This window comes from Malus sylvestris, chromosome 9 (assembly GCF_916048215.2).
Source record: "Malus sylvestris chromosome 9, drMalSylv7.2, whole genome shotgun sequence".
In the NCBI taxonomy this organism is placed as follows: Eukaryota; Viridiplantae; Streptophyta; class Magnoliopsida; order Rosales; family Rosaceae; genus Malus; species Malus sylvestris.
This window is the reverse complement of record NC_062268.1, coordinates 2,623,492-2,644,329: the sequence shown is the minus strand read 5'-3', so window position 1 is coordinate 2,644,329 and position 20,838 is coordinate 2,623,492. Positions and strand designations below refer to the sequence as shown.

At 42.7% G+C, this 20,838-nt stretch overlaps 2 protein-coding genes, 2 long non-coding RNA genes and 1 pseudogene across 4 annotated transcripts in view; 3 read left to right on the top strand and 2 right to left on the bottom strand.

Annotated features, from left to right (window-relative positions):
• Window positions 1–15,357, top strand: part of LOC126583623 (ABC transporter B family member 15-like) — a 25,572-nt gene extending 10,215 nt beyond the window's left edge. The window contains exons 7-9 of the mRNA XM_050248084.1: window positions 12,507–12,977; window positions 13,668–13,947; window positions 14,660–15,357. Of these exons, the coding sequence (XP_050104041.1) occupies window positions 12,507–12,977; window positions 13,668–13,947; window positions 14,660–15,279 (1,371 nt within the window). The 3' untranslated portion in view covers window positions 15,280–15,357. The remainder of the gene's footprint in view (window positions 1–12,506; window positions 12,978–13,667; window positions 13,948–14,659) is intronic.
• LOC126583624 (uncharacterized) lies at window positions 4,117–4,991 on the bottom strand. Its single transcript, XM_050248085.1, has 2 exons — window positions 4,926–4,991; window positions 4,117–4,845 (listed from the first exon to the last, which is right to left on the bottom strand). Exons 1-2 carry the CDS (start codon window positions 4,944–4,946, stop codon window positions 4,192–4,194), a joined length of 675 nt encoding a protein of 224 aa, XP_050104042.1. The 5' UTR covers window positions 4,947–4,991; the 3' UTR covers window positions 4,117–4,191.
• LOC126583626 (uncharacterized) lies at window positions 7,328–8,189 on the bottom strand. Its single transcript, XR_007609790.1, has 3 exons — window positions 8,017–8,189; window positions 7,836–7,933; window positions 7,328–7,660 (listed from the first exon to the last, which is right to left on the bottom strand). It is a non-coding gene; the product is annotated as an uncharacterized LOC126583626 (long non-coding RNA).
• On the top strand, window positions 15,306–20,838 carry LOC126582508 (ABC transporter B family member 15-like; annotated as a pseudogene).
• LOC126583625 (uncharacterized) lies at window positions 18,567–19,111 on the top strand. The gene is made up of 2 exons (XR_007609789.1): window positions 18,567–18,661; window positions 18,766–19,111. It is a non-coding gene; the product is annotated as an uncharacterized LOC126583625 (long non-coding RNA).

Here is a 20,838-nt window from a genome sequence, read left to right as displayed (position 1 = left end):
CAGGGGCTTCGGTCAATATCATGTTTGCCGAAGCTTTCAGGGCACTCAGTGTAGCTGAACACTTGCTCGATCGCTCGATTTCTCCTCTGATAAGCTTCTCCGGTGATATCGTGCAACCCTTAGGGAGCATACATTTACCCTTTACTATTGGTACAGGCCCTTACACGGCTACCATTACCACTAACTTCCTAGTGGTTGACTGCCCAACGGCATACAATGTCATCTTTGGGCGCACAGGCATCAATGATCTCAAGGTTATGGTATCCACGCATATGCTGTTGATGAAATTTCCAACCCCCCATGGCAACGGCTACATCAGAGGAGATCAGCTTAGTGCACGATCATGTTACAACACTTCAGTTAAGCAACAACATTTGCCCGGACCCAAGGAAACCCTGTCTGTACATGACCAAGTCACAAAGACCAGCCTAGATGAAGCGAACTTGGATCTTCCTGATAGCAACAATCAACCCGATGATCCTCGAGATGACTTTTTCACCCAGCAAGCCCAACCTGCTGAAGAGTTGGAGAAGGTACCTATCTCAAGAGATTATCCAGATCGCATGGTGAAGATTGGCACCACATTGTCACCACCCCTTCGGTTAGCATTGATATCTTTTTTGAAAGAGAACACTGAAGTCTTCGCCTGGTCATACGAGGACATGCCAGGCATCTCTCCCGATGTCATATGTCATCGTTTGAGTATTGACCCCAAGATCAAGCCGGTGAGACAGAAGCGAAGATCTTATGACGATGAACGATACGAGGCAATGAAAGCAGAAGTTGAAAAACTCAAAGGCATAGGCTTTGTCCGCGAAGTCAATTACCCGACATGGGTAGCAAATGTGGTCCTTGTTAAGAAAAATCCGACCAAAGAAAGTCTTTTGCTTCAAAAGGTCTTGTGGAGAATGTGTGTTGACTACACCGACCTAAACAAAGGGTGTCCGAAAGATAGCTTCCCTCTTCCTCTTATTGACAGACTTATAGACTCTACGGCCGGGTGTGAACTCCTGAGCTTCATGGATGCTTACTCAGGATACAACCAAATCCTCATGAACCCTTCGGATCAAGAACACACAGCCTTCACTACCGACAGAGGACTATACTGCTATAAAGTCATGCCTTTCGGCCTAAAGAATGCAGGAGCGACTTATCAGAGACTAGTCAACTCAATGTTCGCCGAGCAGATTGGGAAGAGCATGGAAGTTTACGTTGATGATATGTTAGTCAAGAGCAAACATGCTGACCAACACATCACCAACCTATCTGAAACTTTCACTATTTTGAAGAGGTATCGAATGAGGTTAAACCCCAACAAATGTGCCTTCGGCGTAGGCTCTGGCAAATTCTTAGGTTTCATGATTAGCCAACGAGGCATTGAAGCTAATCCCGAGAAGATCAAAGCAATCCTCGACATGAAGGAACCGGTAACTTCAAAGGACATCCAGAGCCTTACTGGCAAGGTGGCAGCCTTAACCAGGTTCATTTCTAAGGCCACAGACAAATGTGCTCCCTTTTTTAAAGCACTTAAGGGAAGTAGGAAGTACATTACATGGACTGATGAATGTGCCGAGGCATTCAAAAACCTCAAGGAGTACATGAGTAAAGCCCCTCTACTCTCCAAGCCCGAGGTAGGAGACATTCTCATTATCTACCTATCGGTATCAGCTTCAGCCGTAAGTTCCGTTCTCATTCGAAAGGATGGGAATATTGAGCGACCTGTCTACTACGCTAGCAAAGCCTTACAAGATGCGGAGACACGGTACTCTAACATTGAGAAATTGGCTCTGGCATTGGTCATGTCTGCTCGAAAACTCCGCCCTTACTTCCAAGCGCACTCCATCATCGTGCTTACCAATTATCCTCTTCGACAGATACTCCAAAGTCCTGACACTTCAGGGCGAATGATCAAATGGGCAATAGCGTTGGGTGAGTTTGACATCTCCTACCAACCAAAGCCAGCTGAGAAGGGCCAAGCAGTGGCAGACTTCATTGCCGACTTCATATATCCGGTTGACATTGCTTCTACACCTGAAGCAGTGGCTTCATTACCCCCGGAAGCTCAGAAGATAGAACCAACAACCCCAGCATGGAGTCTGTATGTTGATGGCTCATCCAACCAACAGGGCTGTGGAGCGGGACTAGTCTTGACTACGCCCGACAAAGTAGCAATGGAGTATGCTCTTCGTTTCAAATTCAAGGCATCAAACAATGAGGCCGAGTATGAAGCCCTTCTAGCAGGATTACGTTTGGCCAAACACCTCGGGGTTAAACAAATTGATATTTTCAGTGACTCCCAATTAGTGGTCAACCAGGTTACCAACAACTTTGATGCTAAGGACAGCTCCATGGCAGCATATCTTGCGCAAACACAACTTTTGCTCAAGCACTTCCACTACCAGATCACCCAAGTTCCTCGAGCGGCAAACAGTCATGCAGACGCCCTGGCTCGCCTCGCCTCAGCTGTGGAAGACAAGATTGGAAGAAAAATTCATGTCGAACTGTTGGCAACACCAAGCACCATGGCCGCAGAAGTATGCAACTTACAACAGGGGGATAGTTGGATCACCCCGATCTATAATTTCCTTGCTCATGGCACCCTCCCAAATGATAAAGTCCAGGCTAAGCAAATTCGATACAAGTCTACCCGCTACCTGATCATCAATGATCAACTCTATAAGCGAGGTTTTAGCCTGCCATACTTAAGGTGTCTTACGCCTGCCGAGGCGGAAATCGTCATTCGGGAAATACATGAGGGAGTCTGTGGAGATCATGCTGGATCTCGGTCCCTAGCACACAAGACTTTTCGCCAAGGATATTACTGGCCAACACTTCACCAGGATGCCATCAAAGTATCCCGCTCATGTGACAAATGTCAACGATATGCAACTATTCCTCATTCCCCTCCAGAGCCTCTTACTCCTATGATCAGCCCTTGGCCCTTCGCCCAGTGGGGACTTGATTTGATCGGCCCAATGCCGGCAGGGAAGGGCAAAGTCTGTTACGCAGTCGTTGCAGTGGACTACTTCACAAAGTGGGCCGAAGTAGAACCCTTGGCAACCATTACTGAGGCAAAGATAGAAGACTTCGTGTGGAAGAACATCCTTTGTAGATTCGGCATTCCCAATGCGATAGTCACTGACAATGGGCGACAGTTTGACAACAAGAAGTTCAGGTTGTTCTGCTCTAAGTTCAACATCAACTTATGCTTTGCCTCTCCAGCTCATCCCCAGTCTAATGGACAAGTTGAGGCCATCAACAAAATAATCAAGCGCACTTTGAAAACCAGCTTGGACAAAGCTAAAGGCTGTTGGCCAGAATTTGTACCCCAAGTTCTTTGGTCATATCGCACTTCATATCGGACTTCAACAGGAGAAACTCCATTCTCACTTGCCTTTGGCACAGAGGCGGTTGTCCCTGTTGAGCTCGAGCAAGCAACATTCCGAGTCCAGAACTACATTCAAAGTGAAAATGACAAACAACTCACCCTCAACTTGGATTTAGTCGAGGAACACAGAAACCAAGCTCACTTGAGGAATGTCGCCTACAAGCAGCGCATCTCCAACTATTATGACTCTAGGGTCAAGCCTCGTTCTTTCAAAATAGGAGACTGGGTCTTAAAGAAAAGATTACTCTGCGACAGAGTCCCGAGTGAAGGCACACTTAGTCCAAACTGGGATGGACCGTATGAAGTCATTGGCATCAGTCGCCCTAGCTCTTACACACTTAGAAGCTCCGATGGCAAGACCCTTGGCCATCCATGGAACGCTGATCACTTGAAGTACTACTACAAATAGACTCACGATGTACAAGTGTTGAGCTATAGCCGTTTGGCATCCTATGTAATGAAGGCCATTTGGCAATGAATTCAATAAAGAGGTAATTTAGCCAACTCAGCCCTCACTCTTTTACAGCAAGGGAACACTCAAGTGTTAAAACCTCAAAGCAGATATATCCAACACGAAACAAAATCTAAGTATGTGTCGACAAGACTATACAAAGAAAGGAACAACCAAACAATGGCTTATATCCAAACAATAGATCTATTCATACATAGCCAAACATGCATTAATAATAGTGCAAACACTCATAACACCTAAAATCCAAAACTCTCAAGCTTATAACATGGGCACATGTTATACACACATCAGACTACTACATCCAGAATACATGCAGATAGTAAAGACACTGCTATTCATTCTCATCTGAAGCCGAACCCCTGGCAGTATCACTCCGCGTCCTACCATCATCATCTGCATCCCCAAGATCCTCTTCACCATGTTGAGTCTGTGCATCAGCAATACCTTCATTATCAGACTCATCTTCGCTGCTAGGATCAACAGCAAGGACAAATGTCTCGCCCTTTTGATGATGCTCATCTATATCTTCGTGGTATTTTCGAAGAATGCTCCCATCATCATAACGATCAAGGACGGCCATCCATTTCCTTTTTTCAAAGCGAGCTTCTTGAGCACAGTGGGGTTTAATAGCAAGATGAAAGGTCGAAGAACTTAAGTATTCTTGCACAGCAGCCTCCCTTTCAGTTGGAATGCTCTTCTCCAGTTCAGAAATCTCAACTAAGGCACCATCCAATTCTCCCCTAACCTTGGATACCTCCAAGGTAGCCACCTCCAACTGTTTTTTAGTTGCCTCAAACAATTTCTTAAGCCTTAGGTTCTCACCATTTCGCCTTTTCAAGCTCTCCATGGTTTCGTCCTTCAGTTGGAGAGCCTGAGTCAAAAGTCCCTTATTCCTTCGGGCCTCGTCCACAAGCTGCTTATTCTCCTTCAGTTTTGCCTTGTACCGCTCAACCTCTTGCAGTCTGTCGTGATACTCGGCCATGACCTGCATGGCAAGACGATCATCACTACCTAAATAATGACAATAAAGAGGAAAAAGTAAGGAAATGACAAAGTAACACTCACATATGAAGACAGCTTCAACATCCGGTCGCAATCCGATTCATCCTTAGCTAAGGGCTCTCCGAGCTCATCGAATGCGAATCGACGCCCTGCCAAGCAATTGTTGATATCCCCAAAATCCTTTGGCCGCTTGGCAACCCTCAAGTCCTTCCACGGGACACTGCCAGCTCTTTCCTTGCCTTTCCCCTCATGGTGGGAACCAGGATCACTTTCCTGGACAGTATGCTCCATAGTAAGAGGATGAGGCAACAGTCGGCTCCCTTCTCCTGCAACTACGGCAGCAGCCTTTTCAACGGCCTCGACTCCAGTCTTCCTAAAGGCAGGCCCCTTAAGGACCCCATCTTGGGACTTAGGTCTAACGGATGGTTCCCCTCGGAACTTATGAATTTTCTTATGCGGTAGGATGTCTTCCGAAGGAACTAACACTGGTGCTTTCCTTTTATGGGTGCTAGTCCCTGTTTTCTTGCTTACCTTCTCCACTGCATAAGGAAAATCAAAATAAGAAATACAACTTTCCAAATAAAGTAAGGAAAAGAGCAAAGTTTACATGAAGGATACAACTTACTCGATCGTCCCTGGCTCTCGGAAACTACGGGTTGGAAACCGTACCGACGAAATAAGGGTCGTAGCTTGCTTAAGTGTCTATCCTCTTTGGGCACCCTCAACACCTTCTCTATGTCAGATAGCTCCTGCCCAAACAGTTTGATGGTGCCCCGCGTCATTACATGAAGCAAAGTGTTAGAAGCAAGAAAAGACCACAACAAATAGCAAATAGTACGAACGGTTGATACGTTACAACCTACAGTCTGGAAGTGAGTAAGCACACGTCGCTCAGGCGTGACACCCTTATCATACTCCCAATCATTATACAGAAAGCACCAACGGTTTTTCCATGTGTAGTATGTCTTTTTCTTACCATACACAATACGCTCTCTCTCACTCCGACATGCACACTCGGCATAACCAGTGCATGATTTTGCTGGGCGCATCTTGTAACAGTAACGCCACTGATGGAAGGAAGGCTCACACAACCCACACTCCATCCAAATGATATAAAATCCAATCAAAGTATCCCAGAAACCAGGATTGAGTTGCCCAGGTGCATATCCGATCAAAGATAACATCTTTTGCAACCACGGATGTAAAGGTAGTCTCACCCCTAAAGTCAGTAATATCTGGGTGTAGAACATAACATGACCCTGGGGAGGCTCAGAAGACCATTCTTCATCATGTACCAAACGTATCCCTACACTACGAGGGATATTACATGACTGCCTTAGCGCCTCAACCTGCTTCTCATTATCTAACAAGTTATTCTCTAGATGGTCTGCTGTGAACTCAGAGCGAACTATGGGTATGGCATCAAAAACAACCCCCTCACCCAACGCCATGGAGGAAGAACTAGCAATAGCTAAAGTTTGACGGTTGGGAAGATCATCCAATGTTTCTCTAGTACCGGACTCTAACAAAGACCCTGAAGACTCCGACATTGCAGACTCAGACTTAGAGCTAAAGCTAGAAGAGCCCTCATCACTAGAACTTCCAGGCTCTGACATCTACAATAAGAAGAAACAAATTCTATCACTACATGCATGATCAAAACATAAGGAAGTTCCTATATTACCCACATGAAGATGGTGCAAAGCAATGCCGGAACCCTTCTCAATCAAAAAGCAATCCGTCTTCCACAGTCACTACAAAACAAGCAAATGAAGACCGTGTCAAGCGCCAAAAAAAAAAAAAAAAAAAAAAAAAAAAACAACTTCATCCAAAAAGCTTCACCCGAAAAGCTTCACCTCCAAAGCTTCACCCACAAAGCTTCACCTAAAAAGCTTCACCCACAAAGCTTCACCCAAAAAAAAAACTTCACCCGAAAAGCTTCACTTAAAAAAAGCTTCACCCACAAAGCTTCACCTAAAAAGCTTCACCCAAAAAGCTTCACCCGAAAAGCTTCACCTCCAAAGCTTCACCCACAAAGCTTCACCTAAAAAGCTTCACCCACAAAGCTTCACCCAAAAAAAAAAACTTCACCCGAAAAGCTTCACTTAAAAAAAGCTTCACCTACAAAGCTTCACCTAAAAAAGCTTCACCTAGAAAGCTCCCTCTACATACTTTCACCATCAAAGCTTCACCATCAAAGCTTCACCTAGAAAGCTTCATCTACAAAGCTTCATCTACAAAGCTTCACCATCAAAGCTTCACCTAGAAAGCTTCAACACCAAAGCTTCACCTACAAAGCTTCAACACAAAACCTTGCTCCAAATAAACAAATTTTGTTCACAAAACCCAAGATGCCCTTGAACTTGTACAAAAACACTTGGGTAAACATAAACATTTTTTGTTTTACACCCACAAGGGCCCAAAATCTTCCCTCTTATTTATTCACTTATATATGTTCCCCAACATATTATAATAGATCAAATAATAATTCAAAGTCCAAAATTTAGTTATGGACAAAAATACAAGCAATTCACCAGTACTGAAGTTGCTACAAAAACTGGAATCTTCCCCAGCCTAGAAATCCAACAAAGCTTCGCCTCCTTTCCTCTATCAAATTTTTGCAGCTGCTGCTTTTCTCCAATGGAGCTGAATTTTGGACACCCTCTAGTTCTTGAGCAGATGAACAACTTTCAAGAAGGAATCGTTTCTGTTTGAGCGACGGAAATTAACGTGTTGAAGCTCCACACATGATAGTCGGCTTCTTGCAGATTTCGAAGCTGTTGTGATGTTTCGAAGATCTGGAAATATTTAACCGTTAGTTCATCCTGAATTTTTGATATGTTATGAAAGAGTTGATGAGGAACAACTTCAATGAAGAAAGCATACCGATCTGAACAAGAGAAAATGGAGTTTCGAAGCTCACAACAAATCTGACGGGTTGACAGAAAAATAATAACCAGTCATTCATCATACCTGGATTTCTGGAGTTATACTGCTCCGAGGGATCTCAAATTTGGATATGTTGTAGTTCACAAGCTGAGGAACAACTTCAATGACGAAAGCATGCTGATCTGAGCAAGAGAAAATAGAGTTTCAAAGCTCACAACAAATCTGACGGGTTGACAGACAAATGATAAACAGTCACTCATCATACCTGGATTTCTGGAGTTATACTGCTCCGAGGGACCTCAAATTTGGATATGTTGAAGTTCACAAGTTAAGGAACAACTTAGATGAAGAAAGTATGTTGATCTGAACAAGAGAAAATGGAGTTTCGAAGCTCACAACAAGTCTGACGGATTAACAGAATATTGATGAACAGTTACTCATCATACTTGAATTTCTGAAGTTGTACTACTCCGATGGATCTCAAATTTGGATATGTTGTAGTTCACAAGATAAGGAAAAACTTTCATGAAGATGACTTTGCAATCTGAACTATAGAGAAAGGTGTTATCTTGCATCCACTCAGGCTGATTAGTGGAAACGAAAAGCAATTCCACCAAAGAAAAGATGAAAAAGAGAGAAAAGCTACTAATTGCACTTGATCTTGTCTAGTCAATAGCATGCAGCATCAAACACACAAAAGTTGGAAATATTTTTAGATAAAGCATATACGAATGTGTGACATCGAAACAAGGATTCGTTACTTTGACAAATTAGTAACACGCGAGACACCTCATTCGGCAACTCTCTTCGCCTGAAGACTTGGGGGACTCCCACCATATGCTACTGCACCTTGATACTCGGCAGTCTCACAACCACTCAGTGACTTGGATTTTTCAAGTCTCCAACCGAGAAGTTTTCCTCACTCGGGAAATTAAGGGAACACTACCTCAAACTACATGCTTCACTCACAAAGCTTCAACAATACAGGTTTCAACAAAAGCAAAAATTCAAAGAACTTTATGAAGAAGGTTTTGGTGTATTTAACACAATATGTTGAAATGAAGCAAAGCTTATTTATTAATATTTTCGATAAGCCACAAATATGTACATATACATGAGTCAAAATAAACAAACAAAAGGGAGCCTTCACAAAGGTTGCTTAGGGGAAGTCTCAGCAGTCGGTAGAGCCCCAGAAAGAGAAAGCACCGGAGGGTGGTTATCCGGAGCCTCAGTACTTGACAAAACCCCAGAAGGAGGAGGCATTGGAGGTTCATCATTTGAAGCTTCATTACCAGGTACAGCCCCAGAGGACGAAGGCAATAAATGCCTTTGGAACAAACCCACAAACCGCTGATGATCAAGTAAAACCTTACCATCAGATTCCTTCATCTGGTCAAGCTTCCTCTTCATGTTTGTAGCATAGTCATGGGCGAGCCGGTGCAACTGCTTATTCTCATGCTTGAGCCCTCTAATCTCCTGTTTGAGACTCATCACTTCAGCAGCCAATGATTCAACTTGGCGGGTTCTAGCAAATAGGCGTTGGGCCATATTAGACACAGAACCTGCACACTGAACACTAAGAGCCAGAGAGTCCTTAACAGCCAACTCATCAGACCGTTTGGAAAGTAGTCTGTTATCTTTGGGAGTGAGAAGGTTCCTGGCCACCACTGCATCAGTCATATCATTCTTCATCACAGAATCCCCAACGGTAAGGGGACCAGTAGGGGATATGAAGGATGGGCGCCATATGTTGTCTGGAGAAGGCGTGGCTGTCTCTTCTCCAAGGTTCAAGTCAAAACGACGGTCGGAGGGTCCAGACATTTTCAAATGTGTTGAAGAAGGAAGAGGTCAGACAAATCAAGATCTTAGAAGTGCAAGAAATGAGCTTCTACTGGTAGAGATTCAAGTGTGCTGTGGAACTTAATGTCAGCCTCTATAAAAATCTGCACTCGACGGAGCTTCAGAAATCGAAGAGGCGTTTGCTTTCTCAAAAGCTGGGCTGCTCAGAGACCACGAAGGCCGATCTCAGAAATCGAAGAGGCGTTTGCTTTCTCAAAAGCTGGGCTGCTCAGAGACCACGAGGGCCGATCTCAGAAATCGAAGAAGCACCTGCTTTTTCAGCCTCGTCAGCACCTGTCACATGCACAATCAGTTTTGCGGAAATTACGGGCACTCTGTCGAAGATTTCTGGTGAAGTAGAAAGCACGTGAATCTTACTGTTCAATCACCGCTCTCCATATGCACCATCAACTCCTCGGGTACCACATATAACTTTGTCAAAGATCTCTGACAAAGTTTAGGCACGAGAATTTCGAAGTTCCAGCTACCCTACTATTACCCATAAGGGTAAAGGAACAGCACCACTGCTTGACAACTGGAAAGTCCCTATGTGTGTCGACCTCCGTGTTTTGCGGCAAGACAGGTTGGCAAGAACGTCCAACCTTTACTCACATTCGAGAAAAGACTCCCAACATAATTACTTTCTCAAAAACCGGAGTAGCACCGCTTTCCGAATCTCGAGAGTCAGATCCTCGACGGGATTGCTTGTTCGAAAACCGAAGAGGCACAACTCTCAGAACTTCGAGAGCCAGATTTCCTTAGATAAAGCTTGTCTGTAATCTTCACACGTAATATCAGCTTTCCAGATACCACATACCACTTTTTCAAAGTGCTCTGACAAAATTAAAACACGTGAAGCTGGCAGCTCCCACTACATTGCTGTGACCAAGAAGGGTAAAGGAATAGCATTACTACTTGTTATTGGGAAATCCCTATATACATTGACCTCCCTCCTCAACGGACAGGCAAACCTGCAAAAATGCTCAACCCTTTCTCGCATTCGAAAAGGCACCCTCAACATAACCTCTCGAAATACTCTGCTTTATTTCCCCCCGATAATACCTCAGCAAATAAGCCACACCAAGAACAAGAGTATCTCATATCATCAGGGTCGAAAGCAAGAGTATCCCATATCATGCTTTCTCCCTGTCTTTGTCTTTGTCCTTGTCCACACCTGCAGGACAAGGAGAAAGAGAGCAGTCAGTCGGAACCTGAAATCAAACCTCCAATTTGGAACTGACTGCCTGGAGCCTTTGCCTGGTTGCTTACTTAGCATTGCTCTCGAGTACTCATCCTCAACTGTTGTCAAGGTCACGAATTCCACCGGCAAATACCTCATGACAGTTGATCAGATATTGGCTCTTTACACTGAAGCTGCCAAGCGTGGATGAGTCACTATGAAGGAATGTTCTGAAGGACCATTTAAATGCAAAGGTTGCACACCACTTCTGCCATGCAAAAGATTGAAGCAGAAGGTTCAACGGTGAGCTGAAACAGATCACTACAACACGACACCTTTCCATACCACATTCATTATTCCGTCAACAGCAAAAGTATCCCATATCATCAAGGTCGAACGTACTCTAGATTTGATGGACTTGTTTTGACCCTCAAATTTTTGAGTCGGCTTTATACTCTGAAGGGCACCAGAAAACCCTCCAGCACAGTTCAAGAATAAGCCTGTGGAAAGTTACTTCTTCAAAAGCAAAAGTATCTCATATCATCTCTTATCCATTTGCTTCTCCTTATCCTCGCAGTTGAATGAGAGACAAGGAGAATGAGAACAATCAACCGGAAGCCGAAGTCAAACCTCTGATCCTGGGTTGCTTACTTGGAAGTTTGACTGCTTACCTTGTCTGTCACCTCTTTCGGCAGATCTCCTAGCACGGCGACTTGGGGGACTCCTACTATAGGGTTTGTATCACACTTAACTAAGCCCGAAACTACAACTAAGCTTCAAGTGAAATTGATACATTACCTTGTGCATCAACATCAGCTAAATACACCATTCCCGGATGGAGGAAAGGTACTTCCAGAGAAGGGCAGATGAAGATCAGACCACACTTCGGTACTTAGAAGTTTCGTGATTACTCAAGGGATTGGATCTTGCAAGTCCCCAACCGAGGAGTTTCCCTCACTCGGGAACTTAGGGGAGCACTGTTTGTACCATACTTGACCAATCCCGAAACTACCGAGCACCGGCCAACGCTATACTGTCAAGGACCCAGAAGAGTTCCCCTCCGACCAGGAGGCCAATCACTACTCGACACGTGTCAAGATTAGAAGCCAATCAGAGCGCAGCACATGTCGACATCAAGAACCAATCATAACATGACACATGTCAATGTGACAAAGCTACAAGTTTTTCTATAAATAGGGGTCATTCCCCCACAATATTGCCTAATGCCATTTTGTGTTAAATCATTCACAAGAACTCACTAAATTGAGAGCTTGATCCTTTGTACTTGTGTAAGCCCTTCACTACTAATAAGAACTCCTCTACTCCGTGGACGTAGCCAATCTGGGTGAACCACGTACATCCTGTGTTTGCTTCTCTGTCTCTATTCATTTACGTACTTATCCTCACTAGTGACCGAAGCAACCAAGCGAAGGTCACAAAACCTGACACTTTCTGTTGTACCAAAGTCTTCGCTGATTTTGTGCATCAACACAACCAAACAATACTTTCATTATTCCTATCTATCAGAAGTTTTATCCGTTGGTTATTCGCTTTTAACTATGATAACTATTTGTTGAAAATGCATTGATAATATATTACTAGGTTTTGTTGGTGACACTGATAATAACACATTATCAACACATATATCGACAATTCGTTCCTCACTGTACAAAAAGAAGATGTTAGTTCTGTAGAAAGATTAATTTGTGGAATAACCATGCTTTGGCGATTGTCAGGTGGGATCTTTAGTGGGTGACAGAGTGGGCTTCCTTGTACAAACATTCGCAGGCGTAGCCATAGCATGGACAATGGGTCTAATAATCGCATGGAAGCTTGCAATCGTCATAATAGCCGTACAACCAATCGTGATTGCGAGCTTTTATGCAAAGCGAGTGCTACTCAAAACGACCTCCACCAGAGCCGTCGAAGCCCAAGAGGAAAGCTCCAAGCTTGCGGCTGAAGCAGTCGCCAACCACCGCACCATCACTGCCTTCTCAGCCCAAAACAAAATTCTCAAGATGTTGCAAAAGACGCGAGTGGGCCCACGTAGAGAGAACATCAAATGGTCATGGTACGCAGGCATTGGGCTAGGGTTTGCGCAGAGCATCACCCTCCTCAATTGGGGCATGAGCTTTTTGTGGGGTGGCATGCTCATCTCTAACGGCCACGTCACATCAAAAGCAGCGTTTCAAACCATCATCATTTTGGTAAGTGCTAATTTCTTTTAGGTCAAAAAAATAGTATAAGGGTAGAAAAATAATTAGTATAAGGGTAAAAAAATAGTAGGCCTCAAATTTTGCACAATAATATATTTACACTAAGTGGCTGGAGAAATAATTAGTTGTGCATTAATCACTTACGAGATTTTAACTTAAGACCATTCACTTATAAGAGTAGAAAAATATCATTAGATTGTAATACTAGATAACACTAGTAGGCAGCAATTAAATTAATTTTTTTTTCATTAGCTTAGATTAAAGTTAAATGGTAATTCTTTCATCATTTGTAGTAATAATGAAAGTTTTGTTTAGCATCATATTGAATAATAATTTTACAGTAAAAAAGTTATAGTATTAGACATTACAAAATGTGTGTCACCTTTGTTTTCTTTTTAAGGGGGAAAATGATAAGTTTTTGAAAAGTATAATAAACGGTTTACTTGTGACATATATTAACAATGGGCTCGTGTGAAGTGCTTAAAAATAATTAATAGTGTTTTTGGAAACATTTTAACTGATGTTTCTTGCATGAAGCATTTTAAGTACATTTGAAATTCAAAAACAGTTTTTTCTAGAAACGCTTTCAATTATTTTAAAAACACTTTCAAACAAGTTAAAATATGATGATTTCTTTACAATTATGAGGAGTTGTGACCAAAACCTAATATCCTATTTCAGGTAACTACTGGCCGAACTATTGCCGATGCTGGAAGTATGACTTCGGACCTTGCCATTGGTTTGTACTCAATCGGTTCGATTTTCAGTGTTCTGGACCGGACGACAAAAATCGAGCCCCAAGTTCCTGAGAACTCCCAAGTGGAAAAGATAAGGGGCATGATCCAATTTTGTCATGTTTATTTTGCATACCCAACTAGGCCAAATGTGATGATCTTGCAAGACTTCTCGTTCAAAATTGAAGCAGAAAAATCTACGGCTTTGGTGGGTCAAAGTGGATCAGGTATAAGTACTTTATCTTATGCCAAAAAATATTTTTAATATTTGGAATCAATTAAATTACTTTTTTTTTATGTTTAATTTTAGATGAAAGTTAACAATTAAATCACTATTTTTTTTTCTATTTAGTTTTCCTCTTCAACTGATCACTCTGTTCTGTTTTGCGTTTACGTCTTTCTCCTCTCTTTATTTAGTGCACCCCTCCTTATTAATATGGCTTAATTGGATTAATAATTTTCGTGGTGATAAGGTAATTGGAAGATAGCTCATGTGATAAAAAAAAACGAGAATTTAAGTCCCTGTGGTAAAGTCTGTTAGGATTTATGCCCAAAATTGAAAATTTCATCAACTTTCTGTTAGTTATTAGCACGTGAGCCAGCCCCACGTGTTAGCAATTAATAGAGAGGTCCGTTTTAGCTTAATATGTGTATGGAGAGTTCCGTTTTAACCTAATATGTGTGGCTCACATACTAATAATTAACATAAAATTTATGAAATTTTCAATTTTGGGCATAAATCCTAACAAACTTTACCACAGGGATTAAATCCTAGTTTTTTCACCACAGCGCCTATCTCCCAACCACCCTATTTACCACGGAGACTATTAATCCAATTAGTCCTAATAATATTATAGATATAAGGCATGTCAAACAAGGAAAATATTTCTTCCACTTTCAAATTTAAAAGTTTTGTGACCCAGACAAAACTTCCTGCAGGTAAATCGACCATCATTGGATTAATCGAGAGATTCTACGATCCAATCAAAGGTGTATTGGAAATGGACGGTCGAGATTTAAGGTCATACAACCTTAGATCATTGAGGAAACATATTGCGTTGGTAAGCCAAGAGCCAATGTTATTTGCCGGAACCATAAAAGACAACATTGCATATGGATCGTCCAACGATAAGGTCGACGAGGCGGAGATAGTGGAGGCGGCCAAAGCAGCCAACGCTCATGATTTCATCAGCGGGTTAAAGGATGGATACGACACCTCGTGCGGGGACAAAGGAGTGCAGCTATCAGGGGGACAAAAGCAACGGATAGCAATAGCCCGGGCAGTACTAAGAAATCCAGCGGTGTTGCTATTGGACGAGGCCACCAGCGCGCTCGACAGCCAATCAGAGAAGGTGGTGCAGGAGGCGCTCGAGAGGCTGAGGGCGGGGAGGACTAGCGTCGTGGTGGCGCACAGATTGAGTACTGTACAGAAGTGCGAGGTTATAGTTGTGCTGGAAAAAGGGAAGGTGGTGGAGAAGGGGTCGCACTCTTCTCTGCTGGCTATGGGGCCCGCGGGGGCATATTACTGCTTGGTCAACCTCCCGACGACGGAACCATAGCTGACTAGCTACCAAAAGCTTATTAGTTGGTGTGCTTAGTTGAGTTTTGTGTGCTTTCAACAACAACAACAACAACAACAACAACAACAAAAAAAAACCGTGAGTTTGTGCAATCTTGGATTGGTACACTTATCAAAGTTTTAGAAAATATTTCAGGAGAAGTAGAGTTTAAGGATGTCAAATTTGCCTATCCTTCAAGGCCAGACAGCATCATCCTCAGCAAATTTTGCCTCACTATACCAGCAGGAAAGACTGTTGCTTGGTGGGTTCGAGTGGCTCAGGAAAATCCACGGTGATATCTTTGCTGCAGAGATTATATGACCCACTTGAGGGAGAGGTTGCTCTGGATGGAGTTGCCATTGATGAGCTGCGGCTCAAGTGGCTTAGGTCACAAATGGCATCAGTGAGCCAAGAGCCTTCTCTTTTCTCAACCAGCATTAAGGAGAACATACTTTTTGGGAAGGATGAGGAGGAGGATGGTGGAATGGAGGAAGTGATTGAGGCTGCCAAAGCTAGCAATGCTCATGATTTCATACGTCAATTGCCTCAAGGATACGATACTCAGGTAAATTAACATTCCCTACTAGAAATTAAAACAACGTTAAATTGCACAAATCACTCATGTGAGGTAGAGAAACTCTGGGGTCTAGCCAACCGGATCACGTGATCGTTTTCCTACACACACAAAACACCCTACTCCTTGCATTTTGTGTCTTCTCAAAATGACATATTTGCTCTTGGAATTTAGACTCAAAGTTCAATTTGAACTGAAATTGATAAGAAATATAAATTATCAAGATTGTTTCCTGCATGAGTAAAATATTGAGAGGGCGAGCCTTGGCGCAATAGAAAAGTTGTTCCATTGTGACCGAAAGGTCACGGGGGGACCCTCGCAAAACATAGAGGCTTGTTGGCTTGGGGTTACCTTTTATGTACTCACGAAAACTTATTATCACATGTTATTTGCACTACTAAATTGGTGAAATTTCAAAAGATATGAAGTGCAGGTTGGTGAGAGAGGCATGCAACTCTCAGGCGGACAGAAGCAGAGAATAGCCATTGCAAGAGCACTAATAAAGAAACCCAAAATCCTCCTTCTCGACGAAGCCACCAGCGCATTGGACTCGGAATCTGAAAGGCTCGTCCAAGAGGCCCTCCACAAGGCAACCGTGGGCAGAACAACCATAGTCATCGCACACTGCTTGTCCACGATACAAAACGCTGACATTATTGCCGTCATGCAAACCGGTAACGTCATAGAAATTGGCGCACACGAAGAGCTGATTCAACGCCAAAACAGCCTCTACTCCTCATTTGTCTGTCTCCAACAAGCGATAAAAGATCCAGAAGAATGCACCGCACATATGTCCTTTCACTGCAACAATACTAGTAGTACTAGTACTAGTCTTTCATTATTGGCTGATCGACCGAACTCGAGTCCCAGGGTAGCTAGATTTGATAGTACTAGTACTGCCCCACAAAATCCAAACAGTATAAAATCCAAACACACTTCGACGTTTTGGAGATTACTGCCGATGAGTCGTCCGGAGTGGAAGCAAGCGGTTTTGGGGTGTTTGAGTGCGGTTCTGTTCGGAGCAATTCAACCGGTGTTTGGATTCATCCAGGGGGCCATGTTGTCTGTGTTTTTTGTGACGGATTATGACGAGGTTAAAGAGAAAATAAGAACCCTTGCATTAAATTTTTTTTGGACTGTCCGTTTTACAATGGGGATTAATACCGTCGAGCATTACAATTTTGCGTACGTGGGGGAGTGCTTGACTAATCGGATTAGAGGGAGGTTGCTTTCCAAGATACTCACCTTTGAAGTCGGATGGTTTGAGGAGGATCACAATTCTAGTGGTGCCATTTGCTCTAGGCTGACCAATGACGCTGAAATGGTAGGTGATAACATAACAAAGTAAACTGTTTCATAAATATTTGTTAACAATTTTATGGAAAAATGATCATTTTTTCCATCTTTTCTCCTCCTCTACTACTCATCTTGTTTTCAACTCTAAAAATGAATAATTCTAAAATTAATAATGTAATTTGATTTTACAATAATCATGCTTTGATGATTGGCAGGTGAGATCTTTAGTGGGTGACAGAATTGGACTTCTTGTGCAAATATTCACAAGCGTAGCCATGGCATGGACAATAATGGGTCTAATAATCGCATGGAAGCTTGCAATCGTCGTAATAGCCGTACAACCAATAGTGATTGCGAGCTTTTATGCAAGGCGAGTCCTGCTCAAAACGACCCCCACCAGAGCCGTGGAAACCCAAGTGGAAATCTCCAAGCTTGCAGCTGAAGCAGTTGCCAATCACCGGACCATCACCTCCTTCTCAGCCCAGAACAAAATTCTCAAGATGCTGGAAAAGACGCGAGTGGGCCGCGAAGAGAGAACATCAATCGATCATGGTACACAGGCATGGGGTTAGGGTTTGCCCATAGCATAGGACCAGGATCCTCTCCTGAGCAGATGGAGAGGATCCTCCTGACCAAGCCCATCTGGCCGTTCATTTTTTATCCAACGGCTACAAACAGGGGCCCTTCTAAAAATTATAATAATTATAGCCGTTGGATAAAAAATGGACGGCTCGATGGGCCTGGTCAGGAGGATCCTCTCAATCTGCTCAGGAGAGGATCATGATCCTGTCATCGCCCTCAATTGGGGCATGAGCTTTTGTGGGGTGGCATGCTCGTCTCTAACGGCCACGTCGCATCAAGGGCAATGTTTCAAACCATCCTCATTTTAGTAAGGGCACGTTTACTAATCCGTAATCAAATTGAGAGGAATCGGATTGAGGAATAATTGAAATGAGGAGGAATCAGAATCAGATTCCTTTTGAAGTTGTTTACTAAAACTGTCTTGAATCGGAGTAGGAATGACATTGATGTATATAATTGTTTATTCACATGAATCGGAACGAAAACTATTGTGATTACTAAAATACCCCTAGTTTAATTAATCTATTTTATATACTAATTATTTTTAGTAAATCTTTTATTCTTTTTTTTTTAGAAGAGAGAACCATTATTATTTTTTATTTTTTAGTAAAACTTTTATTATTTTATATTTGAATTTTTTTAGTGGAATTCTGGTGCTTATCTACAACCCACTGTCCTCATCCAAATTGGCATTATCTAGAACCACAACCTCGAGAGTTCACCTCCTACCGCTTCTTCTTCGGAGAGATCACCTCCTACCTGCGGAATTCTCGTGCTCAAAGCCTCATCCCGACAAAGAGATCACCTCCTTGGGCGACGTGCGGGCATCGAGCATGCGCCTCAGCGTGGGACTCCGCAACCCCGAGCTCCAATTCGGGTCTTTCTCGGGTCTCTCTCACCTGAACCCGCTCCTCTCCCTCGGCCTCTCTGGTACCACTCTCTTCTCCATCACTTCCGTTTTCTGAAGATTTGATTTTTGCTTTGGGTATGCTTGCCATTTTTGGGTTGATTTTGCTGTGTCGAATCCTATGGAGGAGGACGTGGAGGATTTTGAGGTGGTGGAGCGAGAGGAGGCGGCGGAGCAGCAGAGAGCTGCTGGAGAGGATGGCGGAGGACAAGTAGAAGATGGAAATGAGTACTGAAGGGTAGGGCATTTTGGGAAGGAAAATTTGATTCCGGATGGAGCCTTCTCCCCGGAATCCAAATACTACCTTCTTCTAGGTAATCTAATTCCGACAATATCAGGAGATGAATTCCTGATTTTACCTGGGGCCCGCAGAACTGTTCATTCCGCTTAAGTTGGTAAACGGAGGAATAATCAGGAATGGGGAATGATTCTCATTCCATCATATCCTTTCCCTGTATGTAAACACGCCATAAGTGCTAATATCACTAGGTCATAGTACGGTACTAGCAGGCAGCATTTTTGAACAAAATATGATGGTTTATTTACAATTCTAACGACCTAATTTCCTCTTTCAGGTGAAGACCGGTCAAACTATTGCCGATGCTGGAAGTATGACGTCGGACCTTGTCATTGGTTTGTATGCAATCGGTTCGATATTTAGTATTCTGGACAGGGCCACAGAAATTGAGCCCCAAGTTCCTGAGAACTCCCTAGTGGAAAAGACAAGGGGCATGACCCAATTTTGTCATGTTTATTTTGCATACCCAACCAGGCCGAATGTGATGATCTTCCAAGACTTCTCATTCAAAATTGAAGCAGAAAAATCTACGGCGTTGGTGGGTCAAAGTGGATCAGGTAGGTACTTTATCTTATGCCAAAAATTAATTTGTTTATTAGGAATCAATTAAATTACCTTTTTATGTTTAGTTTTACGAGGTGTATTTAATTGAGAATTTGAAAGATTTTAATGGATTTATAAATTTATGGATTTTTATGGAGTTTAATTGATTTGGAGAGATTTCATGTAAATTTTGATTCAATTCCCTCGAAATTTTTTGGGTAGAGGTGAGATTTATGAATACTCAAAATACACTACAAAATCTCTCAAATTCTCTCAAATTCCTTAACTTTTTCAAATTCTTTAAAATCAAATTCTAATTGAATACACCTGTAATGTTATAAATATTTTTAAAATCCTAATTGAATACACCCAGATTTCTAAGGATTTTCATAAACTATCTTAAAATCCTGATTGAATACACATTGAATTTTAGAGAATCACTTACATTTCTGATTGAATACCTCTATATTCATTAAAAGAATTAAAATTCCTCAAAATCTCAATTAAATACCCCTAAATTCATTAGATTAAAGGTTAACAATTAAATTTGCCTTTTTCTATTTAGTTTTACTCTTCAACTCATTATGTTTTCGCTTTCATGTCTTTTCCTTTCTTTAATATTTATTTTCTAATGCACCACTGTCCTTTATAATATTATAAATATAAGGTATGTTCAACAAGAAATCTTCTTTTTTTTCATTAAAAGTTTTGTGACCTAAACAAAACTTCCTACAGGTAAATCGACCATCATTGGATTAATCGAGAGATTCTACGATCCAATCGAAGGATTATTGGAAATGGACGGTCGAGATTTGAGATCATACAACCTTAGGTCATTGAGGAGACAGATTGCATTGGTCAGCCAGGAACCAACGCTATTTGCCGGAACCATAAAAGACAACATTGCATACGGATCTTCCGATGATAAGGTCGACGAGACGGAGATCGTGGAGGCGGCCAAGGCGGCCAACGCTCACGATTTCATCAGCGGGTTAAAGGACGGATACAACACGTCGTGCGGGGACAAAGGAGTGCAGCTATCCGGGGGACAAAAGCAACGGATAGAAATGCCCGAGCAGTACTAAGAAATCCAACGGTATTGCTGTTGGATGAGGCTACCAGCGCGCTCGACTGCCAATCAGAAAAGGTGGTGCAAGAGGCGCTCGAGAGACTGAGGGTGGGGAGGACTAGCGTGGTGGGGGCGCACAGATTGAGTACTATATACAGAAGTGCGACGTTATTGTTGTGCTGGAAAAAGGGTAGGTGGTGGAGAATGGGACCCACTCTTCTCTGCTGGCTAAGGGGCCCGCAGGGGCTTATTACTGCTTGGTCAACATCCCCAAGACGACGGAAGCCTAG